This window comes from Paramisgurnus dabryanus, chromosome 5 (assembly GCF_030506205.2).
Source record: "Paramisgurnus dabryanus chromosome 5, PD_genome_1.1, whole genome shotgun sequence".
NCBI classification, from domain to species: domain Eukaryota; kingdom Metazoa; phylum Chordata; class Actinopteri; order Cypriniformes; family Cobitidae; genus Paramisgurnus; species Paramisgurnus dabryanus.
In genome coordinates this window covers 14,288,405-14,302,794 of record NC_133341.1, presented here as the reverse complement: position 1 = coordinate 14,302,794, position 14,390 = coordinate 14,288,405, and the positions used below count along the sequence as shown (strand labels likewise).

General features: G+C 34.3%; 1 protein-coding gene across 1 annotated transcript; it reads right to left on the bottom strand.

Moving 5' to 3' along the window:
- Positions 1–350: 350 nt before the first annotated feature.
- Positions 351–4,738, bottom strand: LOC135748528 (uncharacterized). Its single transcript, XM_065266737.2, has 5 exons — positions 4,708–4,738; positions 4,135–4,296; positions 3,933–4,034; positions 1,821–2,030; positions 351–1,338 (listed from the first exon to the last, which is right to left on the bottom strand). The coding sequence occupies exons 2-5, from the start codon at positions 4,294–4,296 to the stop codon at positions 889–891; spliced, it is 924 nt and encodes a 307-aa protein (XP_065122809.1). The 5' UTR covers positions 4,708–4,738; the 3' UTR covers positions 351–888.
- Positions 4,739–14,390: the final 9,652 nt, after the last annotated feature.

The window sequence follows — 14,390 nt, the reverse complement described above, 5'->3', positions numbered from 1 at the left end:
GAGCAATATGAAGGCCTGTTACATTTGATTTATTTTCAGTTTAGTCGTCAAAGAACTTGTTTCAGCTGGTGTTTGGAAACAGATCAGTTACAACATGCATGTGATCAGACTTTGTTGAAATGGAAACACTTTGTGATACAAATGAGCACACACTCTGTAAGTGCTTCTTTTAATAATTTTATTAAATACATAAAAAGTTGTACAAAAAAATATTTCACTGCATTTGCAATGATTACATAAATATAAATACTGCATGTTTAGAATACATTACACATAAATAAAATAAATAATTTAATAAATAACACAAGGTGGAAAGTACAGGGGATAGACAAAGAAAGGGGATATAAAGTTAATATCTCATCATTCTGTGCTCTGATTGGCTGATTATCAGCGAAGGAGGGAAGTGGGGTGTTTGGGGAATTTTGATTTTCGAGAATAGCTAACTTGTTTTTTCTGTCAAATTTTCTAATGTAAACAAAGTGTGTGCTGTTTAAAGTGCTTATAGATGTCAAACAGAGCATGAAGATAACCTGAAGTTAATAAAAAACATGAAATGAACCAAATTTGTTCTTGACTTTTTCATTAATACTACTGTAAAACATAATACTGTGGTAAACATCTTTTTCCTAAATATTTTGGAAAGGAAGCACAAGCTGCCTGAAATATATTCACATACTGACATAATACTTTCCACACATCACATCTGTCATCAAAATAATCAAACAGTAGAAAAAATAATAAATTATCTCATAAAAATACAGTAATTCTAATAAATTAGGTAAACAGCGACTGTAATTGCAGTTGTATGTGGATGTAAATGTTAGTGTATTCAATTATGTGTGAATGTTTGTTAAATACTTGTTTTATTGTTGTTTCCATGTCTGTTTATCAGTGTTTAGCTCGGAGTATAGTGTAATCGCGTGCCAATCTGCTCAGGTACCGCTCAAGATCTCTCAGTATAACATAGCCCTTCAGATGCTGGACCCAGCGGGACGTCCCTGAGGACAGAGCTTCTGTCTTCTGCTGGCTTCCCCTTGAATGATGGACTGTTGATGTCTGGGTGGGTTTTTTAGGGTTCACTGTGACACCTACAAAGGTTTCCTCTGTTTTTGCAGAAGGTTTCGTGTTGGTTGCAGTTGAGGTTTCAGTTGATTTTACAGTGAAATGCGTGGAGCTTTGGGGAGCATCAGTGTGGGATGAGGTCTGGAGAGTAGTGCTCGCTGTGGATCTATGCGTGCTAGGAATCGGACTGGAGGTTGAAGTGGAGGATAAGGGAGAGGGCTGTGGAGATTTGGTGGATGTAGAATCAGAGTTCTGTTTGGCTGTGAGACTCTCAAGCTGAGGATAAAAACAGAGAAGCATGATTTATAGCCTATTTTTAACAGAAACATGTTTTGTCTGCAGTTTTTTTTTATGTGTTCAAAGTTAGATTGAAGTTCAGAGCAGTGAGAAAAATGGCAGGATGTTTCCCAGAAAACCTTGGTAGTACAAACACACAACATGAGTGGTCTCTCTATAATCAGTCTAGTCTGTACTTGTTACAACAGATCATGAAGTAGACCACATGCCAATGTGTTCATTAGAATACTACTAAGCTAATAACAATTTTTTTCTATATGTCTTACGAAATTCCCCTTGGAATTTTTGTGGATGTTTTGCTGATAGCCCCCTTGTTTTGTAATGGCAATAGAAATGATGCATGATGTTTGCTCATCTAAGTTATGTAATACTGTGAATGATGAACACATACATTTAGCTTCTTCATAATAAGGCATGACGCTGGCTCATAGATTGCTGATATAGCAAGTTGTGACTTGTACCTGAGAGTTGACTTGTCTCATTAGGTCCCGCAGATCTATTTGTAGAGCCATAAAGCTTTGAAATAAGGTGAACTGAGGCCTTCCACGCTTATCTCTTCTCGGTTCTTTTCTATTTCCGTCCTTCTCTTTCTCTAATTGCTGTCGTTGATCTTCCAGGTGAATCCAGAAGGTTTGAAGGTGGTGAGAGGCCAATTGCAAACGCTCAGTGTCCTAAGCAAACACATTCTGTTAACAACTGTATCACCGCACTCATACAGTAAACTAAGTGGAATTATATTAGTTAGAAGTAAGTAAAATTTATTTATATAGCACTTTTCACAGATAAAAATCAAAGTAAGTGCTTTACAATAAAATATAATACAAAAACATTTAAAAACCTTCTACAGAATACAAGATACAATCAACATACACAACAAACAACCATAAAAACCTCAGACTAACCAAAAGCCTGTTTGAATAGCAGAGTCTTCAGCTGTTTTTTAAAAGAATCAACTGAATTCGCACAGCGCAAAAAAAGAGGCAAAGCGTTCCAAAGCCTATGAGCAACCGCCTTAAATGACTGATCCCCTCTAGTTTTAAAATGAGTACGGGGAGCGACTAATAGGTTCTGATCTAATGACCTAAGGCTTCGAATTGGAGTGTAAGGCTATATCAAATCAGTGATGTAGGTAGGGGCTTGGCCATGTAAGGCCCTAAAAGTGAGAACCAGAATTTTAAAATGTATCCTATACTGGACCGGTAACCAGTGGAGTGTTACTAAGATCGGTGTGATGTGCTCTCTTTTCTTAATGTGGATTAAAAGCCTTGCCGCGGACAGCCTGTAAACGATAAAGGTCCTTCTTACTCAAACAAGTAAAAAGACTGTTGCAGTAGTCTAAACGAGAGGAGATGAACGCATGAATGATCATCTCCAACTCACCCTTAGTCACAAAAGATCTTAATTTCGAAATATTCCTCAATTGAAAGAAACAGTTTCTCACTAAATGTTTAGTGTGGAGCTCCAAGGACATAGCTGACTCAAACACAACACCTAAGCTCCTGAGGCTCGGTTTGACAGATATAATATGTTGTTTTATATTTAGGATTTTGCTCTCAGGGCGATAATTAGTGTTTCTGTTTTGTCAGAATTTAGAAGCAAAAAGTTCTCACATAACCACTGTTTGATACTAGTCAGACAGTTGATTAGAGATGATAATTTGAAGAACTCAGTTTCCTTAAAGGAACAATACAGTTGGATATCATCTGCATATAGATGGTAAGATATATCACTAAACTGGCTAATTATCTGACCTAAAGGAAATATGTAAAGGAGAAACAGAATGGGACCCAAGACAGAACCTTGAGAAGCATTCTAATACTTTAAATCTTAACGAAACTTTATCAAACTTCATTCTGTAAAAAATCTTAACCATGTCCTTGATCAAAAAATATTTTATATTTTATTTTAGTGACATTTCTCACTGTTTGATATGACCCCCAAAATGTTTTTGGCTATGCCTTGGACCAAATAAACCTTCCAAAATCTTACCAATAAAATTTGTTCCAAATTAAAAGTTTTTTAAATACTGTGCAAAAAGTTAGTTTACTCCTAGTTTACATTTCAAATACAGTGAAAACATATTCGGTTTTGTTTTTAAAGAAAAATAATATTTAATGTATTATAAAGGGGAGAATAAAGCCAATAAACCCTAAAACTGAGAAATTTTGAGAAATGTATTAATTCACCAATTATGTAAAACTAAGGCGTTACAAAATATTGGTTACACTTTAAAATAAGGTTGTTGTTAACCATTATTTAATGCATTAGCTAACATAAACGAACAATAAACAATACTTTTATATAATTTATTAATCTTTGTTCATGTTAATTTCTGCATTTATTAATACATTTATAAAATCAAAATTAACATTAATTAATGAACCATGTTTTACTGCACATTTACTAATGCATTAATTAGGTAATACTGTAATACAACCTTACTGTAAAGTGCTTCCAAAATATTGTACTGTATATAATATTTTTTGTTTTAAAAACATATTTTGAACGTATCTGAAAAACCTGAATTTAATGATTATTTATTTAAAAGATTAAAAAAGTGAATGAAAACACACCTGCATTTGTATCCAGTTATTATAAGAGACAGTGACAGCCGGTAATGAGCTCAGCGTTAATTCTCTGTTTTCAAAGAGCTCGTCACCAAACATCTGTTCCTTCTGACAAAAACATAGCATGAAAAATTAATATCACGAACTGAAGAATATACCAGGTGTATAGTGTAAAATCAACCATATTGATCAGTTATGTGTGTCTTACGTATCGGTTGAGCAATTTCTGGACATGTGTACGGATGGCGCGCGTGAGACGCAGTGAATTGGAAAAGGTCGGCGACCCCCTTTGACCACGAGGAGAGGAATGACTCTCAAACACCAGACACATCAGTAGGATGCACACAACAGGTAGACACCGGCAAAACATCTGAGAGAAATGTTTAAATTCATTATATATTCAATGTATATAATGTATTCATTATCAGATCACCAATGCATAAACATGTTCAAGTTTGATTGTAAATCAAATAACTAATCACAGCATATCACAATTAGGTCACAAAAACAGACCTTAAATATACTTAATACACTTAAATTTATTATAAAACATGTCATTTGATTTTTCACATGAATGTTGGAATATACACTTTTATCCAAAGAACAGTCGATTGAAATTGCACTTGTTGCACCTGTTTAAGCCCATATCGGTTGCTGCCATATGGTCTAATATTAATTTGTTAAACAATACTTAAAACATAAAATATATAAAAACGTCAAGAAATCCCGTGTACACTTTCTATTGTACTCCTGTTTGTTTTATATAAAAGATGGCGCTCACCTTGAATATTAGCACTTGATCGATCAATCGTTGTCAGTGATGTGAAGTGATGAGGTGCTATTTGCGACATGTTTATATAATGATGCTTCGTTTCTGTTTCGTTATGCTTCGGGAATGCCGCTTCGTTTTTAGTTTCCCCTTTTTTTCTTGTTTCAGCTCGGTTGTCATACGTTTTGTTACTCAAGGAGTTTCAAGAAGTACAGTAATCTTGCTGAGGGATAGCCTACTGTATTTTCATTTATGACAGGCAAATTGATTTTCAAATGCTCATTAATATTTTTTATACATTTTTAATAATGTTTTTTTGGAGTTATAGTTAATATTGTTAACTATAACCCTAGAAATATATCTAATCAAAATAGAAAAAATGACACACAAAATACAAATATCAGACTGAGGTATGAAAATGTATCCCTTTAATAAAATAATCTAACTTTGTAGCTTATCCTAATTATAGAAGTTTTAGGGTCTTCCTAATGTTTACTCAGCCCCTTGAAGACCCATGGTGGAAACTCATAAGAGTCCCTTTGGGGAACACCCTCTTAAGCTTCCTTATAGTCTCTGTCTCTTTCTGACATAGTCTTACTCAACTGCAGTTTTCTACATAAAACGAAATTTCTGTTTTGCTCCAGTGAAATGAAGAACCACCTGGTGTGTACATTCATAAAAAGTACCTCCTCAAATGATGAGACCACATAGCCTAATCGAAACATCTACACGCACATACATCAAAACAGTTTCAAGATTTGATGTCTCAACAGACCTTCAATGCATTGAGGATTTGTATAATCACAGCTGTGTAGAATGTGATTCACTGATAAGTTCGTTCTTATTGCAGTGGCATATGTGCTATATCCTTTCTCTAGATTTATTTTTTGAGTGTATAGGCTTTTATCTTAGTTGTGCAATAATCAGTCTGCAAATAAAATTCTAAGTACTGAGTTGTTTTTAACTAATGGCTGGGTAAAACATGGGCAAACCCAAACACTTTTGGGAAAATTACTAATGGGTTAAATTACAACCCAACAGGCTGGGCTCGTCCCTTTTTGACCCAATACTGGGTTGAAAATAACACAGCTTTTCATACACAGCTATAGTACATGTGTGCATTGAAATATGCTGCTGTTGTTTTGATGTTAATGTTAAGAATTCTGAATATACTAATCTTGCTGTGTAAGCGCTGTATTTTAATATATTTTATTCATCATAATTATTGGATTTAGGATTTTAGGAACAGAGTTTACAAACAGTAGCAATAATAAGTGCAAGTAGATCCTGGAGTTTGACCTGAAATGTTGGATAACACTTTACAATAAGTTTCATTAGTTATAATAAGGTCCATTAGTTAGTTTCATGAGTTAATATGAACTAATAATGAACTGCACTTATTAATCTTTGTTAATGTTAATTTCGACAATTACTAATACTAATCTTGTTAACGTTGAACAAACAATTAAAAGCTTTATTTCTATTAACTAACATTAACAAAGACTGATAAATACTGTAAAAATTGTATTGCTCATGGTTTGTTCCTGTTAGTTAATACATTAACTAATTAACCTTATTATATAAAATGTTACCAATGTTGTTTTTGACACAAGTGAAATTTATGTAGAAATAAAAAAATGTTAGGTTGAAAAAACCCTCTGTATTATTCTTGTACATTCCCAATGTCTATCAAATTACTGGGGATCACTCTCTTTCAATTTGTCTAAACTGGGATATCCGACTACTACAAAACTTTTTTCTATATCGCTCCTCTTTTGAGGGAATACCCATTGTAACGCCACCCAATTTCAGTTGCTGTCAAAAAAATATAATAAACATGCATTATGAGGCTTTGCGATTTTAGGCAATTCATATGACAAGCATTTAGAAGAAAATGGTGCACACTTATTCCACAGATGTTATGTGCTGTAATATTTGTAGAGAGTATCTAAATGGAAATCGGAGTTGCGGTATATTTGGTGATGTAAAACCACAGTTACACCACATGAGCATCACTTCATGTTTTAATCCGAGTAGTTTTAGGTTGAGCAACACTTCCTTCCACTGCTGTTTTTCTCCCTCACATTTTGTTGGTCAGCTTTATTTACAATGCAGTAATGTAAAAAAAGAGAGGTTTCATCTCACAGAACAAATGTTTAGTTTGACTTTGGTGGTGTTTATTGTCCAAGGTAAAAAAAAAATGCTTTAACAACATCCATTCACTTTGTAGTTATAATTCTTAGTAGAATTAAGTGACATTTATAACCTTTTGTGGTACTATGTTTTCTTTACATCATGCCCTCAAGCTGGCAGACACATGTATGCAAAATCGAATGAGTCATGTCATAGCATGACTTATTTTTCAAAGAATATTTTGTGTGCTCCTTTAGGGGCAAATAAATATTTATTTTCATGGAAAGTGGTTCAGATGGAAAATGTCATAACACATTTTTTGGTGAGAAAGAAATCACCTACAGTATTACATAATTTAAAACATTTCTTCTCTAATTTCATCAAATTTTACTTAAAGCTTATTTACTTAAGGCTTTGTTATATATTATGTATAGATTTTTAGATTGATAAAAGGACAAGTAGCTGTGTAAGCAATTTAAACACTTAAAGCGATCATGTTGCTTAAAGGCCCCCTAACTTAGAAAATGCACTTTGAGTCAAATGTAATGAAATGAAAATTATTGGCCAGTGTGTGTTATTATCCTGTAATTATACAAATCCATGTATACTTCTTTGTGTAATCTGCAACAGTCACACAAAACAGGCTGTTGGGGATTCTCTATCAATGTGATGTCACATTGATTACGCCCCAACCATAACCGCTCACAGACTCCACCTTATGAGCGCGTATTTCAATCTTCAGGCCAGAGACAGATGTTTTGATGTACTCCAAAGCACATATGTAAGCGCTCTACCCCATACTTTGCATACGGGGAGGGGAACAGAAGCTTTCTTTGCCTTTAAAGAAACACACACAAAAACAGCGCGTTTGTCATTGCAGCCACAAATCGCCATGTTCGATATTGTATAATGAAAGATCTGTGATGTATTTTGAGCTGAAACGTTACAGAATCATTCTGGGGATACCAGAGACCATTTTAATATTGCTGTAAACACCTACATTAGCGGCCCTTTAAAATAACATTATTTTGTGTATTTGCTGTTATGCAATGTGTTTACGCGGTTTAAGGTTAGGTTTTCCACATACTGGACATAATTGTTGCGATTATGGTTATACCCTGCCTTTCTGTAACGCATTGATACACGATGATACATTTGGGTGGTGTAAATGTACGTAATGAGGCTATACAAAAAGATTAGTGGACGCTCTGACAGTTGAAGGCATTATCTGGAATCCTCTCAAGCGGACGACTACAACCGCGTCATAGCTTATTAACATAAAGTTGTTTTGAATTCTCCTGGATGCTCACACTGTTCAAGAAGTGTTGTGCCGGTGCTTGCCGGACCTCGCCGCCGGCTCTCATTAAAAATGAATGATTTCTGGCCACTTTGACGTAAAGATATGCAAATCTTTCCACACAGTGACATAGTTATGTGGGGCCGTGTTTGAATGAGGCATTTTAGGGTGAATGGACATTCACTTTAAGAAAGTATATCGTACAACTGCCAACTATATATGCACAAACATCTTTTAACACTCCAAAGAAAAATGTAAATCAAGAAATAGCATCATATGACCTTGTTAAATGTCACGGTGAGTATTTGTATTATATTTGGTACTTTTTGTAGTTTGGACATTTATTCCAAGTTCAAGGAAGTCTAGCAATCCCTCTCTCATGATTCTTGCTGGTAACTGCTAGAATATGGGGAGCGGGGGGACGAAAACAGAGAAGTAGAAAGCAACCACAAGGTTGGAGGCGGAGCAAAGTGGTGGCAATTTTGTCATTTCTTGTTGGTCAGTGGTGACCTGTAGGAGGGGGTTATCCTCAACACACAGACATACACTCAGATGTCAGTGGGGGTCACGTTACGTACAGTAGGGGGACTTTGGTTATGACTCAAATTCGGTGAATTTGTCTGCATTGATGCATGGGTTCTCAAACTTTTGGTGATTCTCAACTTAATAATTTTAACTGTTATGAAGCATATGCTTACCATAATTTATACTTATATATTGAACTATTTGCATAGTGCATTTTTCAAACCTGAATCCTTTTTTATAGTGATGAAACAAAAACACAATTTAAATCATGTTAATACCACGTATGTGCTTTCAAACTGATGGTCATTTAGATTGCATTTGGACTCAAAAACAAAGTTATCTTAAAAGTTTTATAAAATCAACAATAGCAGGACTGGCATAGTTTTAGAAACCTAAACATTAAAATTACTAATTCAAAGTTACCTAAAACACTTTAAACCTAATTAACACTCTCAATTAATCCAAACTAATAGCCACAATTGTATATTTATTTAGATAGAATATGCCCAGGTTTCCTTGTGAAACTGAAATATTGAAGCAGGAACAATTCATTGCACTCTTGAGTACAGAGTTTATTTTTTAAGTGAAGTGAGAGGTTTACAGTATGACCATTTGTTGTGATATGTCACAATCATTAGATGGCCCCATATGTAAATACACTTTTTAATAATACAGCAAAACTTTATCATTCATAGCAAATTATTTTGCAGACCCCCGGTTAGAAATTTCTCTGTGGACCACACTTGGAGAACCCTTGATTTAGAGGACAGACATTAAAAACACATACAGTATTCACATATTTGCTCTCGTGTGGCTCTCTAGTACATCCATGTATATTTATGTAATATTAGCACATCATGTTAACATGTAATATCATATGTTTGTGTTAACATTATTACACTAAAATTATCTATACTCAATATATTGCATAGGGCAATCATGTATATATTTAGAGCAGTAGGGCGAGTTAGAGAATTGGTCTAGTAACCCAACGGTCGCCAGTTCAATATCATGGTCAACAGATAGTGACTAAGGTGCTCCTGAATGCTGCAGTGTGTTCACTACTCACTGTGATGCGTCACTTTCATATACACACTTTTGCAAATGACTTCCCTTCTAATATGTTTCAGTAGTTCTTCCTCTTTTCTTATTTTTCCAGCAATATGTCTATTTCTGGCTAGCTGTCATTTTCAGTCATGAATCAACAAATACTGTACATTGTTTTTCGCGTGATATAAGTTTTGTTACATTTCTCTCTTTCTCTCTCAGTTTCAGTTTCAGCTTTATTGACATGACAAATAATCATACAGTTGTATTTTTAAAAAATAATAAGAATGCAAAACACTGTACATACAGGTACATTACGTTAAACAAGTATCAAAAGACAAAACATGCAGAGTAATCAATACATACAATACAATACATACAATAAATTATATAAACAAGCCATTATAGTAAGGGAAAGCAACAAATATCAAAAAATGAAAAGTTGGGCTATCTCACCGCCCCACTTTTATAGAATATGATGTATTGCTGAAGATTCCACATCCCACCATCATATCGGATTAACCAACATTAAACATATATGGTAAAGAATTAAAAGCAGAAGGAATGTTAATGCAAAACATCATAACATATATTTTTTTTGTATTATACACATGCAATAAACATTATGCAAGAAAATACTTACATTAACTAAGGATTTGAATGCCATTACTGGCGCACAGGGAATCTTGGGATGCGTTGGCCTGTGAACAATCCACTTGTTTGATTCTTTACGGCTAGATGACAGAAGAACGTCTTTCTACATGTAAGCCAGGAGCCTTTGAAATGTGACTGCCTTTTGTAGTGACGCATTTAGTTTTGGAATGCAGCCTTCGAAAGATTGGGACAGCTTATGTGTGTGCACACACTCTTGGTGGCAGTTTCTTTCAAGATGGCAATAATAATTTAGAGCTGTCACTGATAATGTTGTGGATAGCTTGATCTGCATGGGCAAGGTCTATTTGATATACTGCTAAACATCATAAATTAGTTCATTTTGCATAACAAATCCTCAGTGCACATAATTCTTACAAACAAAGTTGAGAACCTAAAACCAAGATAAAGAATATGAAACGAATGCAGGTGTGAGCAGTGGCGGCCGGTGACTTCTTTTTTTCCAGGGCGCTCGATGCGAACTTTGTCACAACATGTATGTAGCCCGTCATGTCACATGTTTATGGTTTGTAATTTCAAAATATGTGCTCTGCGTGCCGAGCGATCCTGTGTGCATCACATGTTTTGTCAAAATAAGTGCCTGCTGCAGACGCATCTAAAGGGTTTATGATTAAAAAAAACGCTTGCGTTTGCCAGATACTCGCATAATCAGAGTTTACTGTTAAGGGAGTGGTCTTGCGTTTATTTTGTGAATGTGAGCGTCTCTTTTATCATACATAAATGGTTTTGACACGTGTGCAGCAGGCACTCATTTTGACAAAACATGTGATGCACATGGTTTACATGATGCAACAAACACATATTTTGAAAACACGAGCAACACACATGACATCACACACATGACCTCAACACACATGACCTGTTGAGGTACTCTTTGAGTACCTCAAAAGCATTCAAGAATAAATTTAAACTCTTAAGAGTAGTCAAATCAAAATTTTACTATGAAAAGTTTATAGTTCACATTATAGCATAGTTCTTACTAATTAGTTGAATAATTTAATAAAAATGTAAAAGAAAATGAATAATAACAACTGATATAAATATTGATATTCCTGCACCTGATGCAAGATGCATATACAGGAATAGTGTTCTGATGTTAGGCTAATATACTTATCAGTTATTTACAATTGTCTTTAATATTTTAGTATTCCTACATGTTTTCCTTCTGACTTAATGTTCCCTTTTGCCTAGAAAACAACACTGACATCAAGCAGGGAAAGCAAATAAACTAAATTTCACCAGTCACAAGCATCCCGCATTGACTCCAACAGAACACAACAGGCGACTTCAGTTCAACATCTGGGCTCTGCACACTGTATCAACCACACAAAGATGGACTGTGCATGTTTTCTGTCACTAATTATTTCAACATAAAATACATGCATAATGTAAGACTACTTTTACAATAAGACTGTTTCTTCGAACAAGTTACAGTATAGGCTGAGCAATCAGTATCTTCTGTATAATAAACTCATTTAGACAGACCATGTTTGTACTAAATCTTACTAAAAACTTTTCTTTCAGACTATTTCTCATCTCAATACCATCTGATGTGCTGTTTTTCTCTGTGAAAGATAGATACTAGAAGCGTTTTATTTTAATTGACCTAAAAGCAACTTTCCACACACAAATTTACATCTTAACGTTTACAAACTTTACCAAAAATTCACAAGTGTGCATAAAACAGCAATTATGAAAGTGGCCGACAAACATTCAGGGGGTTTCTTGTGTCCTCTTTCTCAGAAAACAGAATTAATACCTTGAAAGCACTTAAATGTTTCGTGCTATTAAGTGAAACTTGCATGTCTCAAAAAGTGAAAAACATTATGATGATAAATAAAACACCAGATACCAGATACCGTAAGGTATCCGTAAGGTACATCTGCCATACTTTTTGTGTACCATTCACACTTTCAGGGGTAAATGTTGAGGGTGCTGCCCTAGTAACAGGATAAGGTACACATTTTTTTTCTGATAGTCCAGATCAGGGGTCTCCAACGTGGTGCCCACACAGAGTCTGTGATGTGCCCGCCAAAGCACATTCTACTAGTCTCAATTGTAATATTTATTTATTACATATTTTTTATATTATCTTGTCTTGGTTTACGTATGTTAACATTTTAAACAATACTAAACATATCAACAAGTAAAATAAAATAAAATCAACAAGTAGCCTAAAACAAAAAAAGTTTTGAGTATAGACTGTATCAAAAAGTAGGCCTCTAGATTGTTTTTTCCATTGTGGTAGCCCTTGCTCACAAATAGGTTGGAGACCCCTGGTCCAGATGGTGTTAAAATAAATCAAACTCTGTAGAAGAAATTATTAAGGGGTTGCCAGGTCACTACCTTCATGTGGTCACTTTAAATGCTGCTCACATAAAAGTTTTTGTCTTTTGTCTTTTTGGGGGAGGCAGTGGCTCAGTGGTTCATGTAGGTTGTCTACAAATCGGAAGGTTGGTGATTCAATCCCCGGCTCCACCTCACCAAGTGTTGAGGTGTCCTTGAGCAAGACACCTAACCCTAGCTGCTCCCGACGAGCTGGATGGCGCCTTGCATGGCTGACACCGCCGTCGGTGTAAGAATGTGGGAGTGAATGTGAGGCAAAATTGTAAAGCGCTTTGGATGGCCATTGGTCTACGAATGCGCTATATAAATGCAGTCCATTTACTGTCTTTTAAATATGATTTCATTTTGCAGCAAAGTAGTTAAAAGAACTCTTAGTAATTATCATAACAACCAATGGTTACACTTTAAAGAATGCTCCTATCTATTATCAATAATCCATTAGCTAACAAAAACCAACAATTTGACTTTTTCAATTTTGTCAGTACAAATCGTTACAGTAAGTGTTCGTTCATGTTAGATCATTGTGCAATACCAGATACAACTTTTTTTTTTTTTATGTTACATTAAGGTTAATACATGCCAGCAAAATATTGTTAATTGTAACAATTCTGTGATTTAATAAAAAAGTAAAAATTCTACAATAAAAAGCTGTTCATTGGTTAACTCTAAAAAACAGTAATAAATTTAACAAAACATTAGATTTAATGTATCACTTTAATATTCAAGGTGATTATACGGAAGAGGATTAGGGCCACTGGTGAAAAAAATATTTGAATTCTGTTTTTTTTCTCAGAATTCTGACTTTAATCTCAGAATTCTGACTTTAATCTCAGAATTCTGACTTTAATCTCAGAATTCTGACTTTAATCTCAGAATTCTGAGATTAAAGTCAGAATTCTGAGATTAAAGTCAGAATTCTGAGATTAAAGTCAGAATTCTGACAATAAAGTCAGAATTCAAATTTTGAGTTTAAAGTCAGAATTCTGAGAATAAAGTCAGAATTCAAATTCTGAGATTAAAGTCAGAATTCTGAGATTAAAGTCAGAATTCTGACAATAAAGTCAGAATTCAAATTTTGAGTTTAAAGTCAGAATTCTGAGAATAAAGTCAGAATTCAAATTCTGAGATTAAAGTCAGAATTCTGAGATTAAAGTCAGAATTCTGACAATAAAGTCAGAATTCAAATTTTGAGTTTAAAGTCAGAATTCTGAGAATAAAGTCAGAATTCAAATTCTGAGATTAAAGTCAGAATTCTGAGATTAAAGTCAGAATTCTGAGATTAAAGTCAGAATTCTGACAATAAAGTCAGAATTCAAATTTTGAGTTTAAAGTCAGAATTCTGAGAATAAAGTCAGAATTCAAATTCTGAGATTAAAGTCAGAATTCTGAGATTAAAGTCAGAATTCTGACAATAAAATCAGAATTCAAATTTTGAGTTTAAAGTCAGAATTCTGAGAATAAAGTCAGAATTCAAATTCTGAGATTAAAGTCAGAATTCTGAGTTTAAAGTCAGAATTCTGAGATTAAAGTCAGAATTCTGAGATTAAAGTCAGAATTCTGAGATTAAAGTCAGAATTCTGACAATAAAGTCAGAATTCAAATTTTGAGTTTAAAGTCAGAATTCTGAGAATAAAGTCAGAATTCAAATTCTGAGATTAAAGTCAGAATTCTGAGA